The sequence below is a fragment of the Bufo bufo genome, chromosome 7 (genome assembly GCF_905171765.1).
Source record: "Bufo bufo chromosome 7, aBufBuf1.1, whole genome shotgun sequence".
Classification (NCBI taxonomy): Eukaryota; Metazoa; Chordata; class Amphibia; order Anura; family Bufonidae; genus Bufo; species Bufo bufo.
Window position 1 is genome coordinate 2,676 of NC_053395.1, and position 19,825 is coordinate 22,500.

General features: G+C 48.0%; 1 protein-coding gene across 1 annotated transcript in view; it reads right to left on the minus strand.

Annotated features, from left to right (window-relative positions):
• Positions 1–5,702: 5,702 nt before the first annotated feature.
• Positions 5,703–19,825, minus strand: part of SLC5A2 (solute carrier family 5 member 2) — a 136,665-nt gene continuing 122,542 nt past the window's right edge. The window contains exons 9-13 of the mRNA XM_040440945.1: positions 13,759–13,894; positions 9,487–9,594; positions 8,579–8,729; positions 8,337–8,505; positions 5,703–5,982 (exon numbers count right to left, since the gene is read on the minus strand). Of these exons, the coding sequence (XP_040296879.1) occupies positions 5,734–5,982; positions 8,337–8,505; positions 8,579–8,729; positions 9,487–9,594; positions 13,759–13,894 (813 nt within the window). The 3' untranslated portion in view covers positions 5,703–5,733. The remainder of the gene's footprint in view (positions 5,983–8,336; positions 8,506–8,578; positions 8,730–9,486; positions 9,595–13,758; positions 13,895–19,825) is intronic.

Sequence of the window (19,825 nt, forward strand, 5' to 3'; positions counted from 1 at the left end):
TCCTCCAGCAGGTGGTCCTACCCTAACCCTACTGACCCCTCCATGTAAGGCAGGCGCTGTCCGTGCAGTTACCTCCGCTCTGTTACTCTGATGCTCTCACTATACTGTATGTGACGCTGCATTCCTCCAGCAGGTGGTCCTACCCTAACCCTACTGACCCCTCCATGTAAGGCAGGCACTGTCCGTGCAGTTACCTCCGCTCTGTTACTCTGATGCTCTCACTCTGCTGTATGTGACGCTGCATTCCCCCAGCAGGTATTACCCTAACCCTACTGACCTCCTACAGGTAAGGCAGGCACTGTCCGTGCAGTTACCTCCGCTCTGTTACTCTGATGCTCTCACTATGCTGTATGTGACGCTGCATTCCTCCAGCAGGTATTACCCTAACCCTACTGACCTCCTACAGGTAAGGCAGGCACTGTCCGTGCAGTTACCTCCGCTCTGTTACTCTGATGCTCTCACTCTGCTGTATGTGACGCTGCATTCCCCCAGCAGGTGGTCCTACCCTAACCCTACTGACCCCTCCATGTAAGGCAGACACTGTCCGTGCAGTTACCTCCGCTCTGTTACTCTGATGCTCTCACTCTGCTGTATGTGACGCTACATTCCCCCAGCAGGTATTACCCTAACCCTACTGACCCCTCCATGTAAGGCAGAAACTGTCCGTGCAGTTACCTCCGCTCTGTTACTCTGATGCTCTCACTCTGCTGTATGTGACGCTACATTCCTCCAGCAGGTGGTCCTACCCTAACCCTACTGACCCCTCCATGTAAGGCAGACACTGTCCGTGCAGTTACCTCCGCTCTGTTACTCTGATGCTCTCACTCTGCTGTATGTGACGCTACATTCCTCCAGCAGGTGGTCCTACCCTAACCCTACTGACCCCTCCATGTAAGGCAGACACTGTCCGTGCAGTTACCTCCGCTCTGTTACTCTGATGCTCTCACTCTGCTGTATGTGACGCTACATTCCTCCAGCAGGTATTACCCTAACCCTACTGACCTCCTACAGGTAAGGCAGGCACTGTCCGTGCAGTTACCTCCGCTCTGTTACTCTGATGCTCTCACTATGCTGTATGTGACGCTGCATTCCTCCAGCAGGTATTACCCTAACCCTACTGACCTCCTACAGGTAAGGCAGGCACTGTCCGTGTAGTTACCTCCGCTCTGTTACTCTGATGCTCTCACTCTGCTGTATGTGACGCTGCATTCCTCCAGCAGGTGGTCCTACCCTAACCCTACTGACCCCTCCATGTAAGGCAGACACTGTCCGTGCAGTTACCTCCGCTCTGTTACTCTGATGCTCTCACTCTGCTGTATGTGACGCTGCATTCCCCCAGCAGGTGGTCCTACCCTAACCCTACTGACCCCTCCATGTAAGGCAGACACTGTCCGTGCAGTTACCTCCGCTCTGTTACTCTGATGCTCTCACTCTGCTGTATGTGACGCTGCATTCCTCCAGCAGGTGGTCCTACCCTAACCCTACTGACCCCTCCATGTAAGGCAGACACTGTCCGTGCAGTTACCTCCGCTCTGTTACTCTGATGCTCTCACTCTGCTGTATGTGACGCTACATTCCTCCAGCAGGTGGTCCTACCCTAACCCTACTGACCCCTCCATGTAAGGCAGACACTGTCCGTGCAGTTACCTCCGCTCTGTTACTCTGATGCTCTCACTCTGCTGTATGTGACGCTGCATTCCTCCAGCAGGTATTACCCTAACCCTACTGACCCCTCCATGTAAGGCAGAAACTGTCCGTGCAGTTACCTCCGCTCTGTTACTCTGATGCTCTCACTCTTCTGTATGTGACGCTGCATTCCTCCAGCAGGTATTACCCTAACCCTACTGACCCCTCCATGTAAGGCAGACACTGTCCGTGCAGTTACCTCCGCTCTGTTACTCTGATGCTCTCACTCTGCTGTATGTGACGCTACATTCCCCCAGCAGGTGGTCCTACCCTAATCCTACGGACCCCTCCATGTAAGGCAGGCGCTGTCCGTGCAGTTACCTCCGCTCTGATGCTCTCACTCTGCTGTATGTGACGCTGCATTCCTCCAGCAGGTATTACCCTAACCCTACTGACCCCCTCCATGTAAGGCAGACACTGTCCGTGCAGTTACCTCCGCTCTGTTACTCTGATGCTCTCACTCTGCTGTATGTGACGCTGCATTCCTCCAGCAGGTATTACCCTAACCCTACTGACCTCCTACAGGTAAGGCAGGCGCTGTCCGTGCAGTTACCTCCGCTGTGTTACTCTGATGCTCTCACTCTGCTGTATGTGACGCTGCATTCCTCCAGCAGGTATTACCCTAACCCTACTGACCCCCTCCATGTAAGGCAGACACTGTCCGTGCAGTTACCTCCGCTCTGTTACTCTGATGCTCTCACTCTGCTGTATGTGACGCTGCATTCCTCCAGCAGGTATTACCCTAACCCTACTGACCCCCTACAGGTAAGGCAGGCACTGTCCGTGCAGTTACCTCCGCTCTGTTACTCTGATGCTCTCACTCTGCTGTATGTGACGCTACATTCCCCCAGCAGGTGGTCCTACCCTAACCCTACTGACCCCTCCATGTAAGGCAGGCGCTGTCCGTGCAGTTACCTCCGCTCTGTTACTCTGATGCTCTCACTCTGCTGTATGTGACGCTACATTCCTCCAGCAGGTGGTCCTACCCTAACCCTACTGACCCCTCCATGTAAGGCAGGCACTGTCCGTGCAGTTACCTCCGCTCTGATGCTCTCACTCTGCTGTATGTGACGCTGCATTCCTCCAGCAGGTATTACCCTAACCCTACTGACCCCTCCATGTAAGGCAGGCGCTGTCCGTGCAGTTACCTCCGCTCTGTTACTCTGATGCTCTCACTCTGCTGTATGTGACGCTACATTCCCCCAGCAGGTGGTCCTACCCTAACCCTACTGACCCCTCCATGTAGGGCAGGCGCTGTCCGTGCAGTTACCTCCGCTCTGTTACTCTGATGCTCTCACTCTGCTGTATGTGACGCTGCATTCCTCCAGCAGGTATTACCCTAACCCTACTGACCCCCTCCATGTAAGGCAGACACTGTCCGTGCAGTTACCTCCGCTCTGTTACTCTGATGCTCTCACTCTGCTGTATGTGACGCTGCATTCCTCCAGCAGGTATTACCCTAACCCTACTGACCCCTCCATGTAAGGCAGACACTGTCCGTGCAGTTACCTCCGCTCTGTTACTCTGATGCTCTCACTCTGCTGTATGTGACGCTGCATTCCTCCAGCAGGTGGTCCTACCCTAACCCTACTGACCCCCTCCATGTAAGGCAGACACTGTCCGTGCAGTTACCTCCGCTCTGTTACTCTGATGCTCTCACTCTGCTGTATGTGACGCTGCATTCCTCCAGCAGGTGGTCCTACCCTAACCCTACTGACCCCTCCATGTAAGGCAGACACTGTCCGTGCAGTTACCTCCGCTCTGTTACTCTGATGCTCTCACTCTGCTGTATGTGACGCTGCATTCCCCCAGCAGGTGGTCCTACCCTAACCCTACTGACCCCTCCATGTAAGGCAGACACTGTCCGTGCAGTTACCTCCGCTCTGTTACTCTGATGCTCTCACTCTGCTGTATGTGACGCTGCATTCCTCCAGCAGGTGGTCCTACCCTAACCCTACTGACCCCTCCATGTAAGGCAGACACTGTCCGTGCAGTTACCTCCGCTCTGTTACTCTGATGCTCTCACTCTTCTGTATGTGACGCTACATTCCTCCAGCAGGTGGTCCTACCCTAACCCTACTGACCCCTCCATGTAAGGCAGACACTGTCCGTGCAGTTACCTCCGCTCTGTTACTCTGATGCTCTCACTCTTCTGTATGTGACGCTGCATTCCTCCAGCAGGTATTACCCTAACCCTACTGACCCCTCCATGTAAGGCAGACACTGTCCGTGCAGTTACCTCCGCTCTGTTACTCTGATGCTCTCACTCTGCTGTATGTGACGCTGCATTCCTCCAGCAGGTATTACCCTAACCCTACTGACCCCTCCATGTAAGGCAGGCGCTGTCCGTGCAGTTACCTCCGCTCTGTTACTCTGATGCTCTCACTCTGCTGTATGTGACGCTACATTCCCCCAGCAGGTGGTCCTACCCTAACCCTACTGACCCCTCCATGTAGGGCAGGCGCTGTCCGTGCAGTTACCTCCGCTCTGTTACTCTGATGCTCTGACTCTGCTGTATGTGACGCTGCATTCCTCCAGCAGGTGGTCCTACCCTAACCCTACTGACCCCTCCATGTAAGGCAGACACTGTCCGTGCAGTTACCTCCGCTCTGTTACTCTGATGCTCTCACTATGCTGTATGTGACGCTGCATTCCTCCAGCAGGTGGTCCTACCCTAACCCTACTGACCCCTCCATGTAAGGCAGACACTGTCCGTGCAGTTACCTCCGCTCTGTTACTCTGATGCTCTCACTCTGCTGTATGTGACGCTGCATTCCTCCAGCAGGTATTACCCTAACCCTACTGACCTCCTACAGGTAAGGCAGGCACTGTCTCACTCTGCGGTCTGTTTTCTGGCACTCTATGGCTGCTGTTCTCTGGGAGATGTCTCTCTTCCGCCTACGTTGTGGTCTCCTCCAGGTTCTCTTCTTAGATGTCTGCCTCTCATGGAGACTCCAGGATGAAGTCTAGGAAGGCCGGACTCTGCAGGGAATACCAGCCGGCTTTACGTCTCTACCTCGTAGATGTCGTGTCTTCACGTTGAGATTTCTCTGCAGCCGCTAAGTCCTGCACAGGTCCAGCTCTGCCTCATGTGAGAAGTTCGGCTAGCGGTCCACAACGCACAGGCGCCGGCCCTGTACCTGCCATTCACTAGAATAGGTCTGAGCCACAAGATTCAGTCTGCACCTGTAACGGAAGCACGAACCGACATGCCACAGCAGTGCTCCGGTGGGCGTCCGCTCCGCAGTGCTCCGGTGGGCGTCCGCTCCGCAGTGCTCCGGTGGGCGGCCGCTCCGCTCCGTATCTCGTGGATTACAGAGCCCTTCAAGTGAGCCGTTAAGCAGAGTTGGGCTAGGGTCTGATCTGAATGGGAGACCTATGCGTCCACCCTAACCTCAGTGTGGTCGTTAATGAAGTAATTATCCCATTAGGACAGAAAAAGACATCAGGTGCAGTCAGTTAAAGATACCACTGTAGAATAGGCTTAAAGGGGTTCTCCGGGTTCAGGGCTAAAGCCGGATGTAAAGTCTTCTTTACTCATTTACGATGTATGAGCGGAGCATGTCCTTGCTCCAATGCTCCCCCTTGGGCTCTGTTGTGAGCTGGGGCCACGTGTAGAGTTCTTGTAGTACCTGCTCCAGGCATTAGTGATCAGCTGGTGGTGGAGCTGGGAAATTACCTCCTGGAAGACCTCTCCCAGGATCCAGCTTATGCTTTCCGGGTGCTGTCATGGTGGACGGGAAAGACATGGAAAACCAATTGGGGGCAAGTGTAATCCTAAGTCCATGACAGCACCCATCTAATTCCCTCCCATCCTAATGCTACCTTCTCCAGCAGAGGCGTTACTGGTACCTACATAGCCTGACCCACCACCACCACGCAGCATTTCTGCTGGAAATCTATCAGATCCCATTGTAGTCTATAGCGGATCTGGTAACTCAACTAGCCGATTTACCACCCTGTGCTGTGAAGGTAGCCTGGTACATACAGAAAGTACTGCACCGGCTGTCGTGAGAGGATGAATCACACAAAGCCTAGAAACTGTAGTCACCCAGGACAGCTGCACGGTAGGAGGCTCACCTGTGATTCTGGAATGGCTGGGGTGCAGTAAGACACAGCCAGAATGATGAGAGTCGTACAAAAGAAGAGGATTATGGCAAAGTAGAGGTAATGCACCCCACAGATCAGCGGTGGGCAGGAGCCAGGAGCGGAGCAGCTTCCAGAACCAAACGCAAATTCTGGCACCATGCGGCAGAGACCGAGAATGAGCCCCCCAATCAGGCCCCAGAATGCCCCCTGCAAAGAGAAAAACAGAAAGATGATCGCACTGACTGAACTGTGCTTTACAAAACTCCCATATAATAGTATACATGCCTGTGATAACCCCTACGACAACGTCAGGGACCCCCACCATAGTGCATCTCAGCGTATAGCCTATGAAGGAAGTCACATGTGTGGAGCTGGCTTGGTGGGTATATAAGGGGTGTGATAGGCTGTCTGCACGCATATCCCTCGGTGGGTATATAAGGTGTGATAGGCTGTCTGCACGCATATCCCTCGGTGGGTATATAAGGGGTGTGATAGGCTGTCTGCACACATATCCCTCGGTGGGTATATAAGGTGTGATAGGTTGTCTGCACACATATCCCTCGGTGGGTATATAAGGTGTGATAGGCTGTCTGCACGCATATCCCTAGGTGGGTATATAAGGTGTGATAGGCTGTCTGCACGCATATCCCTCGGTGGGTATATAAGGGGTGTGATAGGCTGTCTGCACACATATCCCTCGGTGGGTATATAAGGTGTGATAGGCTGTATGAACACATATCCCTCGGTGGGTATATAAGGTGTGATAGGCTGTCTGCACACATATCCCTCGGTGGGTATATAAGGTGTGATAGGCTGTCTGCACACATATCCCTCGGTGGGTATATAAGGGGTGTGATAGGCTGTTTGCACGCATATCCCTCGGTGGGTATATCAGGGGTGTGATAGGCTGTCTGCTCACATATCCCTCGGTGGGTATATAAGGGGTGTGATAGGCTGTCTGCTCACATATCCCTCGGTGGGTATATAAGGTGTGATAGGCTGTATGAACACATATCCCTCGGTGGGTATATAAGGTGTGATAGGGTGTCTGCACACATATCCCTCGGTGGGTATATAAGGTGTGACAGGCTGTCTGCACACATATCCCTCGGTGGGTATATAAGGGGTGTGATAGGCTGTCTGCTCACATATCCCTCGGTGGGTATATAAGGTGTGATAGGTTGTCTGCACACATATCCCTCAGTGATATCTAAGGGGTGTGATAGGCTGTCTGCACACATATCCCTCGGTGGGTATATAAGGTGTGATAGGCTGTCTGCACACATATCCTCGGTGGGTATATAAGGGGTGTGATAGGCTGTCTGCTCACATATCCCTCGGTGGGTATATAAGGTGTGATAGGCTGTATGAACACATATCCCTCGGTGGGTATATAAGGTGTGATAGGCTGTCTGCACACATATCCCTCGGTGGGTATATAAGGTGTGACAGGCTGTCTGCACACATATCCCTCGGTGGGTATATAAGGGGTGTGATAGGCTGTCTGCTCACATATCCCTCGGTGGGTATATAAGGTGTGATAGGCTGTCTGCACACATATCTCTCGGTGGGTATATAAGGTGTGTGATAGGCTGTCTGCACACATATCCTTCAATGGGTATATAAGGTGTGATAGGCTGTCTGCACGCATATCCCTCGGTGGGTATATAAGGTGTGTGATGGGCTGTCTGCACACATATCCCTCGGTGGGTATATAAGGTGTATGTTAGGCTGTCTGCACACATAGCCTATCACACCTTATATACCCACTGAAGGATATGTGTGCAGACAGCCTAACATACACCTTATATACCCACCGAGGGATATGCGTGCATGATGTATAGGGTCAGGGTGATGTAGAGTTGAGGGGTGATGTATTGGGTCGGGGTGATGTAGGGTTGAGGGGTGATGTGGATTTGACAGGTGATGTATAGGGTCGGGGTGATGTAGAGTTGAGGGGTGATGTGGATTTGATGGGCGATGTAAAGGGTAGGGTGATGTAGAGTTGATGGGCGATGTATAGGGTCGGGGTGATGTAGAGTTGACTAGTGATGTAAAGGTTTGGGGTGATGTAGAGTTTAGGGGTGATGTGGATTTGACAGGCGTAAAGGGTAGGGATGATGTAGAGTTGACGGGCGATGTATATGGTTGGGGTGATGTGGATTTGATGGATGATGTATAGGGTCAGGGTGATGTAGAGTTGATGGGTGATGTATAGGGTCGGGGTGATGTAGAGTTTAGGGGTGATTTATAGGGTCAGGGTGATGTGGATTTGAAAGGAGTTGTAAAGGATAGGGGTGATGTAGAGTTAACGAGCAATGTATAGGGTCGGGGTGATGTCAATTTGACGGGTGATGTATAGGGTCGGGGTGATGAAGAGTTGAGGGGGTGATGTGGATTTGATGGATGATGTATAGGGTCGGGTGATGGAGAGTTGACGGGTGATGTATAGGGTCAGGGTGATGTAGAGTTGATGGGTGATGTATAGGGTCAAGGTGATGTAGAGTTGATGGGAGATATATAGGGTTGTCCTGCTCATCTGTATATAGAATAAATCTTACCGGTTCATTGACTCTTTTCACAAAGAGCGCCAGGAAGAAGACAGCCGCAATTGGTGGCGCCAAGAAACTTGCTACAGACTGGATATAATCAAACAACTGTCCTCCTTGTGCAGCTTGGACAACGGGAATCCATGCAATGCTGAAGGCCACAAGACAAACGGTCCACACCCTGAGAGAGGAGCAGATGCAGCAGATAAGGCAGAGGTTTCACTCATCACTAATCATGACGATCTCTCGCGTACCTTCCCACCAGAAGAAGCTCTTTTTCCGGAGCCTGAGGCCTCATCTTCCTCCAGACGTCCATTGTAAACAGAGTACTACTGCTGTTAAAGATGGAGGCAAGACTGCTCATGAGAGCGGCCAGCATCACCGCCAGCATGAGACCTCGGAGACCTGAGGGGCAGAATGGAGGGTCATCAGCGCAGGTGTAGTGTATTTAGTGCTCTTTGTTGGTTACCATTCCCTATGTGATTGGGAGGACATACAACTAATATTCTAGTATTTTGGATTTTCTCCCATTTATTGACCATGTGTCTTCCTGGCTGATAGCATCTCATGACCTTTGAGGATCGGACTGTGGATTGCTGGTGGGAAAGATTTTCCTGGTTGTTATTACAAGGAATTTACGACCCTAACACACATTAGTGTATTGTCTATTGTAGTGAGGGTTAGGGTTTCCAGTTGGATGATGTCTGGGGAAAGAAAAATTGGGCAAAGTGAATATTTTGCCCAATCCTTTTGTGCTCCCGGCAAATAAGCCGCCACAAGAGAAGTCTGGCAATGACTTTCTCCCCTCTCTGCACTGAACAGACATCCATGTTTAGCGGAAATAAAAGAGTCATGTGTATGAGGAACCAGGAGAGACAGGGTTCCGAATGTTCAGCTGACAGCTACTGAATGTGTATGGCCGCCTCTACAGGGACTGATGCTGGATTTGTGTCTTCTGGATAAAATTACACAGACTGGAGGACCTTGATGGTCGAGTCTAGATTAGGCCACAACTTAACATCACTTTTATTGAATTTGGCCTCGTTGGTTTTTGTTCTGTATGAAGTGAACCGCATCTTGTATATAGGACCCATGCTGGGGACAACACCTGGAGCCCTGTGGCTACAAGCTGTCATGGGATGGCGCTCTGCCATTCACAAACCTCTTGGCATCAGCTCTACTACCAGCTTCGGATAAGCAATGTTTGAACAGCCGCTCTCCGCACCGCAGATCTTCCGGCACTCGGACGGCACAACACATGCAACTTCATCTGTAACAAAGAGGTGATGTAGTGCGAATACGGACACAGGCTGCATAGACATGCTTAGATTGCGTATTTCAACCCAATTCCAAAAACGTTGGGGCGCTGTGTGAAATGTAAATAAGTTCTAATATACACAACTATAGCCATTGTGCAGTCCACAAACCGCAAATCCACAAAATACGGATGTGGTCCGTGTGCGGTATAGATTACACGGTGACAGGTTCTCTTTATATATAATCTGCTCAGCTCCTCCTGCTCTATAACACACTGCCTGCAGATTACACGGTGACAGGTTCTCTTTATATATAATCTGCTCAGCTCCTCCTGTTCTATAACACGCTGCCTGCAGATTACATGGTGACAGGTTCTCTTTATATATAATCTGCTCAGCTCCTCCTGCTCTATAACACGCTGCCTACAGATTACACCGTGACAGGTTCTCTTTATATATAATCTGCTCAGCTCCTCCTGCTCTATAACACACTGCCTGCAGATTACACGGTGACAGGTTCTCTTTATATATAATCTGCTCAGCTCCTCCTGCTCTATAACACGCTGCCTGCAGATTACATGGTGACAGGTTCTCTTTATATATAATCTGCTCAGCTCCTCCTGCTCTATAACACGCTGCCTGCAGATTACATGGTGACAGGTTCTCTTTATATATAATCTGCTCAGCTCCTCCTGCTCTATAACACGCTGCCTGCAGATTATATATAAAGAGAACCTGTCACCATGTAATCTGCAGGCAGCGTGTTATAGAGCAGGAGGAGCTGAGCAGATTATATATACAGAGAACCTGTCACCATGTAATCTGCAGGCAGCGTGTTATAGAGCAGGAGGAGCTGAGCAGATTATATATAAAGAGAACCTGTCACCATGTAATCTGCTCAGCTCCTCCTGCTCTATAACACACTGCCTGCAGATTACATGGTGACAGGTTCTCTTTATTTCCGGTTGTGTTTCTTAGCCCACGCAGACATTTCTGGACGTGTTCCTCAGATCGAGCCGTGATTTCTGGATGTGTTCATGAGCCCAAGCAAAAATATCTGGACGTGTTCCTCAGATCGAGCAGTGATTTTTGGATGTGTTTCTCAGCTTGCACAGTAATTTTAGGACATGTTCCTCAACCCAAGCTGTGATTTCTGGACGTGTTCCTCAGATCGAGACGTGATTTCTGGATGTGTTCATGAGACCAAGCAGACATTTCTGGACGTGTTTCTCAGATCGAGCATTGATTTCTGGACGTGTTCCTCAGTCCGCGTAGTGGTTTCTGGATGTGTTTCTCAGCTTGCACAGTAATTTTAGGACATGTTCCTCAACCCAAGCTGTGATTTCTGGACGTGTTCCTCAGATCGAGACGTGATTTCTGGATGTGTTCATGAGACCAAGCAGACATTTCTGGACGTGTTTCTCAGATCGAGCATTGATTTCTGGACGTGTTCCTCAGTCCGCGTAGTGGTTTCTGGATGTGTTTCTCAGCTTGCACAGTAATTTTAGGACATGTTCCTCAGCCCACGCAGTAATTTCTGGATGTGTTTCTCAGCCCGAGCAGTGATTTCTGGGCGTGTTCCTCAGATCTAGATGTGTTCCTCAATCCGCGCAGTGATTTCTGGATGTGTTCCTCAGCCCGAGCAGTGATTTCTGGGCATGTTCCTCAGATCTAGATGTGTTCCTCAATCCGCGCAGTGATTTCTGGATGTGTTCCTCAGCCCGAGCGGCGATTTCTGGATGTGTTCCTCAGCCTGAGCAGTGATTTTTTGGATGTGTTTCTCAGCTTGCACAGTAATTTTAGGACATCTTCCTCAGCCCACGCAGTAATTTCTGGATGTGTTCCTCAGCCCGAGCAGTGATTTCTGGGCATGGTCCTCAGATCTAGATGTGTTCCTCAATCCGCGCAGTGATTTCTGGATGTGTTCCTCAGCCCGAGCAGCGATTTCTGGATGTGTTCCTCAGCCCGAGCAGCGATTTCTGGATGTGTTCCTCAGCCCGAGCAGTGATTTTTTGGATGTGTTTCTCAGCTTGCACAGTAATTTTAGGACATCTTCCTCAGCTCACGCAGTAATTTCTGGATGTGTTCCTCAGCCCGAGCAGTGATTTCTGGGCGTATTCCTCAGATATGGATGTGTTCCTCAATCCGCGCAGTGATTTCTGGATGTGTTCCTCAGCCCGAGCAGTGATTTCTAGATGTGTTCCTCAGTCCGCGCAGTGATTCCTGGATGTCTTCCTGAGCCCATGCAGTGATTTCTAGACTTGTCCATGAGCCCAAGCAGTGTTTTCCGAGCATGTTCCTGAGCCCATGCAGTGATTTCTGGATGTGTTTATGATCCCACGCAGTGATTTTTGGATCTGTTCTTTAGCCCACGCAGTGTTTTCTGGACGTGTTCCTCAGCCCATGCAGTGATTTCAGGTTGTGTTCCTTAGCCCTCAGTGATTTGTGGATGTGTTCCCCAGCTTGCGCAGTGATTTCTGGACGTGTTCCTGAGTCCGCGCAGTGATTTCTGGACTTGTTCCTCAGCCTGCACAGTAATTTCAGGACGTGTTCCTCAGCCCGCACAGTGATTTCTGGATGTGTTCCTCAGCCCACACAGTGATTTCTGGATGTGTTCCTCAGCCCACACAGTGATTTCTGGATGTGTTCCTCAGCTAACGTAGTGATTTCTGGATGTGTTCCTCAGCCCGCACAGTGATTCCTGGATGTGTTCCTCAGCCCGCAAAGTGACTTCTGGATGTGTTCCTCAGCACACACAGTGATTTCTGGACATGTTCCTCAGCTAACGTAGTGATTTCTGGATGTGTTCCTCAGCCTGCAAAGTGACTTCTGGATGTGTTCCTCAGCACACACAGTGATTTCTGGACATGTTCCTCAGCACACACATTGATTTCTGGACATGTACCTAAGCTAACGTAGTGATTTTTGGATGTGTTCCTCAGCCTGCGCAGTGTTTTATGGATGTGTTCCTCAGCTTGCGCAGTGATTTCAGGTCGTGTTCCTCAGCCCATGCAGTGATTTCAGGTCATGCTCCTCAGCCCACGCAGTGATTTCAGGTCGTGTTCCTCAGCCCTCAGTGATTTCTGGATGTGTTCCTCAGCCCACGCAGTGATTTCTGGACGTGTTCCCGAGTCCGCACAGTGATTTCTGGACGTGTTCCTCAGCTTGCACAGTAATTTCAGGATGTGTTCCTCAGCCCACACAGTGATTTCTGGACATGTTTCTCAGCTAACGTAGTGATTTTTGGATGTGTTCCTCAGCCTACGCAGTGTTTTCTGGAGGTGTTCCTTGTTTTCTTCAGCCTACGCAGTGTTTTCTGGAGGTGTTCCTTGTTTTCTTCAGCCCACGCAGTGATTTCTGGACATGTTTCTCAGCTAACGTAGTGATTTTTGGATGTGTTCCTCAGCCTACGCAGTGTTTTCTGGAGGTGTTCCTTGTTTTCTTCAGCCTACGCAGTGTTTTCTGGAGGTGTTCCTTGTTTTCTTCAGCCCACGCAGTGATTTCTGGACATGTTTCTCAGCTAACGTAGTGATTTTTGGATGTGTTCCTCAGCCTACGCAGTGTTTTCTGGAGGTGTTCCTTGTTTTCTTCAGCCTACGCAGTGTTTTCTGGAGGTGTTCCTTGTTTTCTTCAGCCCACGCAGTGATTTCTGGTATACGTTATGCCTGTTTTAATGCAGTAGATAATGAGTATCCACTCCAGTTCTGACCATCGGCCTTTGTTCGTTGCACTCAAAGGATTTCTGCAGATTGTTGGAAGCTTTGATGATATTATGTGCTATAGATGGTGCGATATTCAAACTACATTTTTCTGAAACTGTTTCATGATTTTTCACAGATTGGTGGACCTCTAACCTATCTTTGCTTCTGAGAGACTCTGCCGCTCTAACATGTACTTTTTTTTATACCCAATTGCTCCTTCAGCTGTTTTTTATTAGCTTCACTTACTTTTCCAGCCTTTTGTTGTTCCTGTCCTATCTTTTTTGAGCTGCATTGCTGCTGCTGTTTTTTCATAAAATGATAAACTGTCTCCTTCCATCATCTCACATATGTTCTATGCTCTGCTGTGAAGAAAATATGTGTCTATGAAATCTTGGGGCCCCAACTTTTTTGGAATTTGGGTTGTATAACTTCAATTATTTATTTAGCTGTGTTCCCCATGTGATATACAGATCTTACCTGGATATAAGACCCTGCTGATCATGCCGGGCATAACCATGAGGAACATGGGAAGAATCTTCAAATAACCACATAACACGCACCCTAATTTAACATGTGTTAAAGAACGGGCGGCCAGACAGCGCTGAACAATCACCTGAAACAAGAGGGCGATACGGGTGATCTGGAGCATCATCCTACTCGAGCACAGTATCATCCCTTTACCCTGCTTTACTGCCCAAAATGCACACTGTAGAGATGGGTGCATCTGTCGAGGCTCGGTTCAGGTTCAACAAGTTTTTTAAAAAGCTCAGTTTGACCTGAACCAGATTTGTATAAAACCCCTCTAGTCTCCAAGGACTAGAGGAAAACAGGTTATGTCTTTTCATAATTTTTTTAATGAATTTTTACCACCCTCCAAGCTAGTGGTGGTGGTGGTGGTGGTAGTAGTAATAGTAGTGGTGGTGGTAGTAGTAGTAGCGGTGGTGGTAGTGGTAGTAGTAGCAGTGGTGGTAGTAGTAGTAGCGGTGGTGGTAGTAGTAATAGTAGTGGTGGTAGTAGTAATAGTGGTGGTAGTAGTAGTAGCGGTGGTGGTAGTAGTAATGGTGGTAGTAGTAGCAGCGGTGGTGGTAGTAGTAGTAATAGCAGTGGTGGTAGTAGTAATAGTAGTAGTGGTGGTGGTAGAGGTAGTGATGTTAGTAGTAGTAATAGTGGTAGTAGTAGAGGTAGTGATGGTGGTAATAGTAGCGGTGGTGGTGGTGGTAGTAGTAATAGTAGTGGTGGTAGTAGTAATAGTGGTGGTGGTAGTAGTAGTGGTGGTAGTAGTAATAGTAGCGGTGGTGGTGGTAGTAGTAATAGTAGTGGTGGTAGTAGTAATAGTGGTGGTGGTGGTAGTAGTAGTAGCGGTGGTGGTAGTAGTAATAGTAGTGGTGGTAGTAGTAATAGTAGCGGTGGTGGTGGTAGTAGTAATAGTAGTGGTGGTAGTAGTAATAGTAGTGGTGGTGGTACAGGTAGTGATGTTAGTAGTAATAGTGGTGGTGGTAGTAGTAGAGTTAGTGATGGTGGTAATAGTAGCGGTGGTGGTAGTAGTAGTAGCGGTGGTGGTAGTAGTAGTAATAGCAGTGGTGGTAGTAATAGTGGTAGTGGTGGTGGTAGTAGTAGAGGTAGTGATGGTGGTAATAGTTGCGGTGGTGGTGGTAGTAGTAATAGCAGTGGTGGTAGTAGTAATAGTAGTAGTGGTGGTAGTAGTAATAGTAGTGGTGGTGGTGGTAGAGGTAGTGATGTTAGTAGTAGTAGTAGTAATAGTGGTGGTAGTAGTAGAGGTACTGATGGTGGTAATAGTAGCGGTGGTGGTGGTAGTAGTAATAGTAGTGGTGGTAGTAGTAATAATAGTAGTGGTGGTAGTAGTAATAGTAGTGGTGGTAGTAGTAATAGTAGTGGTGGTAGTAGTAATAGTAGTGGTAGTAGTAGTAGTAATAGCAGTGGTGGTAGTAGTAGTAGTAGCGGTGGTGGTGGTAGTAGTAATAGCAGTGGTGGTAGTAGTAATAGTAGTGGTGGTGATAGAGGTAGTGATGTTAGTAGTAGTAGTGGTGGTAGTAGTAGTAGTAGTGGTGGTAGTAATAGTAGTGGTGGTGGTAGTAGTAGTGGTGGTAGTAGTAGTGGTAGTAATAGTAGTGGTGGTAGTAGTAGTGGTGGTGGTGGTAGTAGTAGTGGCGGTAGTAATAGTGGTGGTGGTAGTAGTGGTGGTGGTGGTGGTAGTAATAGTAGTGGTGGTGGTGGTAGTAATAGTAGTGGTGGTGGTAGTAGTAATAGTAGTGGTGGTGGTAGTAGTAGTAATAGCAGTGGTGGTAGTAGTAATAGTAGTTGTGGTGGTGGTAGTAGTAGTAGCGGTGGTGGTGGTAGTAGTAATAGCAGTGGTGGTAGTAGTAATAGTAGTGGTGGTGGTAGAGGTAGTGATGTTAGTAGTAGTGGTGGTAGTAATAGTAGTGGTAGTGGTAGTAGTAGTGGTAGTAGTAGTGGTGGTGGTAGTAGTAGTGGCGGTAGTAATAGTGGTGGTTGTGGTAGTAGTAGTGGTGGTAGTAATAGTAGTGGTGGTGGTAGTAGTAATAGTAGCGGTGGTGCTAGTAGTAGTGGTAGTAATAGTAGCGGTGGTGGTAGTAGTAATAACAGTAGTGGTAGTAGTAATAGTAGTGGTGGTGGTAGAGGTAGTGATGTTAGTAGTAGTAGTGGTGGTGGTAGTAGTAGAGGTAGTGATGGTGGTAATAGTAGCGGTGGCGGTGGTAGTAGTAATATCAGTGGTGGTAGTAGTAATAGTAGTGGTGGTGGTAGAGGTAGTGATGTTAGTAGTAGTAGTAATAGTGGTGGTGGTGGTAGTAGTAGAGGTAGTGATGGTGTTATTAGTAGCGGTGGTGGTGGTAGTAGTAATAGTAGTGGTGGTAGTAGTAATAGTAGTGGTGGTGGTAGTAGTAATAGTAGTGGTGGTGGTGGTGGTGGTAGTAGTAATAGTAGTGGTGGTGGTGGTGGTAGTAGTAATAGTAGTGGTGGTGGTAGTAGTAGCGGTGGTGGTGGTGGTGGTAGTAGTAGTAGCGGTGGTGGTGGTAGTAGTAGTAATAATAGCAGTGGTGGTAGTAGTAATAGTAGTGGTGGTGGTAGAGGTAGTGATGTTAGTAGTAGTAGTAGTAGTGGTGGTAGTAATAGTAGTGGTGGTAGTAGTAGTGGTGGTGGTGGTAGTAATAGTAGTGGTGGTGGTAGTAATAGTAGTAGTAGTGGTGGTAGTAATAGTAGTGGTGGTAGTAATAGTAGTGGTGGTGGTAGTAATAGTAGTAGTAGTGGTGGTAGTAATAGTAGTGGTGGTAGTAGTAGTGGTGGTAGTAATAGTAGTGGTGGTAGTAGTAGTAGTAGTAGTAATAATAATAATAGTGGTGGTAGTAGTAGTAGTGGTGGTAGTAATAGTAGTGGTGGTGGTGGTAGTAGTAGTGGTGGTAGTGGTAGTAATAGTAGTGGTAGTAATAGTAGTAGTGGTGGTAGTAGTGGTAGTGGTGGTAGTAGTAGTGATAGTAGTAGTGGTGGTGGTAGTAGTGGCAGTAGTGGTGGTGGTAGTAGTAATAGTAGTGGTGGTAGTAGTAATAGTAGTGGTGGTGGTAGTAGTAATAGTAGTGGTAGTAGTAATAGTAGTGGTAGTAGCGGTGGTGGTGGTAGTAGTAGTGGTGGTAGTAGTAATAGTAGTGGTAGTAGTAATAGTAGTGGTGGTGGTAGTAGTAATAGTAGTGGTAGTAGTAATAGTAGTGGTGGTGGTAGTAGTAGCGGTGGTGGTGGTGGTAGTAGTAGTAGTAGTAGCGGTGGTAGTAGTAGTAATAGCAGTGGTGGTAGTAGTAATAGTAGTGGTGGTGGTAGAGGTAGTGATGTTAGTAGTAGTAGTGGTAGTAATAGTAGTGGTGGTAGTAGTAGTGGTGGTGGTGGTGGTAGTAGTAGTGGTGGTAGTAATAGTAGTGGTGGTGGTAGTGGTAGTAATAGTAGTAGTAGTGGTGGTAGTAGTAGTAGTAGTAATAGTAGTGGTGGTGGTAGTAATAGTGGTGGTGGTAGTAGTAGTGGTAGTAGTAGTAGTAGTAGTAGTGGTGGTAGTAGTAGTAATAGTAGTGGTGGTGGTGGTGGTAGTAGTAGTGGTAGTAATAGTAGTAGTGGTGGTAGTAGTAGTAGTGGTGGTGGTAGTGGTAGTAGTAGTGGTGGTAGTAGTAGTGGTGGTAGTAGTAGTGGCAGTAGTAGTAGTGGTGGTGGTAGTAGTGGCGGTAGTAATAGTAGTAGTAGTAGTAGTGGTGGTAGTAGTAGTAGTAGTAGTGGTGGTAGTAGTAGTGGTAGTAATAGTAGTGGTGGTAGTAGTAATGGTGGTGGTAGTAGTAATAGTAGTGGTAGTAGTAATAGTAGTGGTAGTAGCGGTGGTGGTGGTAGTAGTAGTAGTGGTGGTAGTAGTAATAGTAGTGGTGGTGGTAGTAGTAATAGTAGTGGTAGTAGTAATAGTAGTGGTGGTGGTAGTAGTAGCGGTGGTGCTGGTGGTGGTAGTAGTAGTAGCGGTGGTAGTAGTAGTAATAGCAGTGGTGGTAGTAGTAATAGTAGTGGTGGTGGTAGAGGTAGTGATGTTAGTAGTAGTAGTGGTAGTAGTAGTAGTGGTGGTGGTGGTAGTAGTAGTAGTGGTGGTAGTAATAGTAGTGGTAGTGGTAGTAATAGTAGTAGTGGTGGTGGTAGTAGTAGTAGTAGTAATAGTAGTGGTGGTGGTAGTAATAGTGGTGGTGGTGGTGGTGGTAGTAGTAGTAGTGGTGGTAGTAGTAGTAATAGTAGTGGTGGTGGTGGTGGTAGTAGTAGTGGTAGTAATAGTAGTAGTGGTGGTGGTAGTAGTAGTAGTGGTGGTGGTAGTGGTAGTAGTAGTGGTGGTAGTAGTAGTGGTAGTAGTGGTGGTAGTGGTAGTAGTAGTAGTGGTAGTAGTAGTGGTGGTAGTAGTAGTGGTGGTAGTAGTAGTAATAGTAGTGGTGGTGGTAGTAGTAGTGGTGGTAGTAGTAGTAGTAATAGTAGTGGTGGTGGTAGTAGTAGTAGTGGTAGTAGTAATAGTAGTGGTGGTGGTGGTAGTAGTAGTAATAGTAGTGGTGGTGGTAGTAGTAGTAGTAATAGTAGTAGTAGTGGTGGTGGTAGTAGTGGTAGTAGTAGTAGTAATAGTAGTGGTGGTGGTAGTAGTAGTGGTGGTAGTAGTAGTAATAGTAGTGGTGGTAGTAGTAATAGTAGTGGTGGTGGTAGTAGTAGTGGTGGTGGTAATAGTAGTGGTGGTGGTAGTAGTAGTGGTGGTGGTAGTAGTAATAGTAGTGGTGGTAGTAGTAGTAGTGGTGGTGGTAGTAGTAGTAGTGGTAGTAGTAATAGTGGTGGTGGTAGTAGTAGTAGTAGTAGTAGTAGTGGTGGTAGTAGTAGTAGTAATAGTAGTAGTGGTGGTGGTAGTAGTAGTGGTAGTAGTAATAGTAGTGGTGGTGGTGGTAGTAGTAGTAATAGTAGTAGTGGTGGTGGTGGTAGTAGTAGTAATAGTAGTAGTGGTGGTGGTAGTAGTAGTAGTAGTAGTAGTAGTGGTGGTGGTAGTAGTAGTAATAGTGGTGGTGGTAGTAGTAGTAGTAATAGTAGTAGTGGTGGTGGTAGTAGTAGTGGTAGTAGTAATAGTGGTGGTGGTAGTAGTAGTAATAGTAGTGGTGGTGGTGGTAGTAGTAGTAGTAATAGTAGTAGTGGTGGTGGTGGTAGTAGTAGTAGTAATAGTAGTAGTGGTGGTGGTGGTAGTAGTGGTAGTAGTAGTAGTAGTAGTGGTGGTGGTAGTAGTAGTAATAGTAGTGGTGGTGGTAGTAGTAGTAATAGTAGTAATAGTAGTGGTGGTGGTAGTAGTAATAGTAGTAGTGGTGGTGGTAGTAGTAGTGGTAGTAGTAATAGTAGTGGTGGTGGTGGTAGTAGTAGTAATAGTAGTGGTGGTGGTAGTAGTAGTAGTAATAGTAGTAGTGGTGGTGGTAGTAGTAGTAGTAATAGTAGTGGTGGTGGTGGTAGTAGTGGTAGTAGTAGTAGTAGTAATAGTAGTGGTGGTGGTAGTAGTGGTAGTAGTAATAGTAGTGGTGGTGGTGGTGGTAGTAGTAGTAATAATAGTAGTAGTGGTGGTGGTGGTAGTAGTAGTAATAATAGTAGTAGTGGTGGTGGTAGTAGTAGTAGTGGTAGTAGTAGTAGTGGTGGTGGTGGTAGTAGTAGTAATAGTAGTGGTGGTGGTAGTAGTAGTAATAGTAGTGGTGGTGGTAGTAGTAGTGGTAGTAGTAATAGTGGTGGTGGTGGTAGTAGTAATAGTAGTGGTGGTGGTGGTGGTAGTAGTAATAGTAGTAGTGGTGGTGGTGGTAGTAGTGGTAGTAGTAGTAGTAATAGTAGTGGTGGTGGTGGTAGTGGTAGTAGTAATATTAGTGGTGGTGGTGGTAGTAGTAGTAATAATAGTAGTAGTGGTGGTGGTAGTAGTAGTAATAGTAGTAGTAGTGGTGGTGGTAGTCGTAGTGGTGGTGGTGGTGGTGGTAGTAGTAGTAATAGTAGTGGT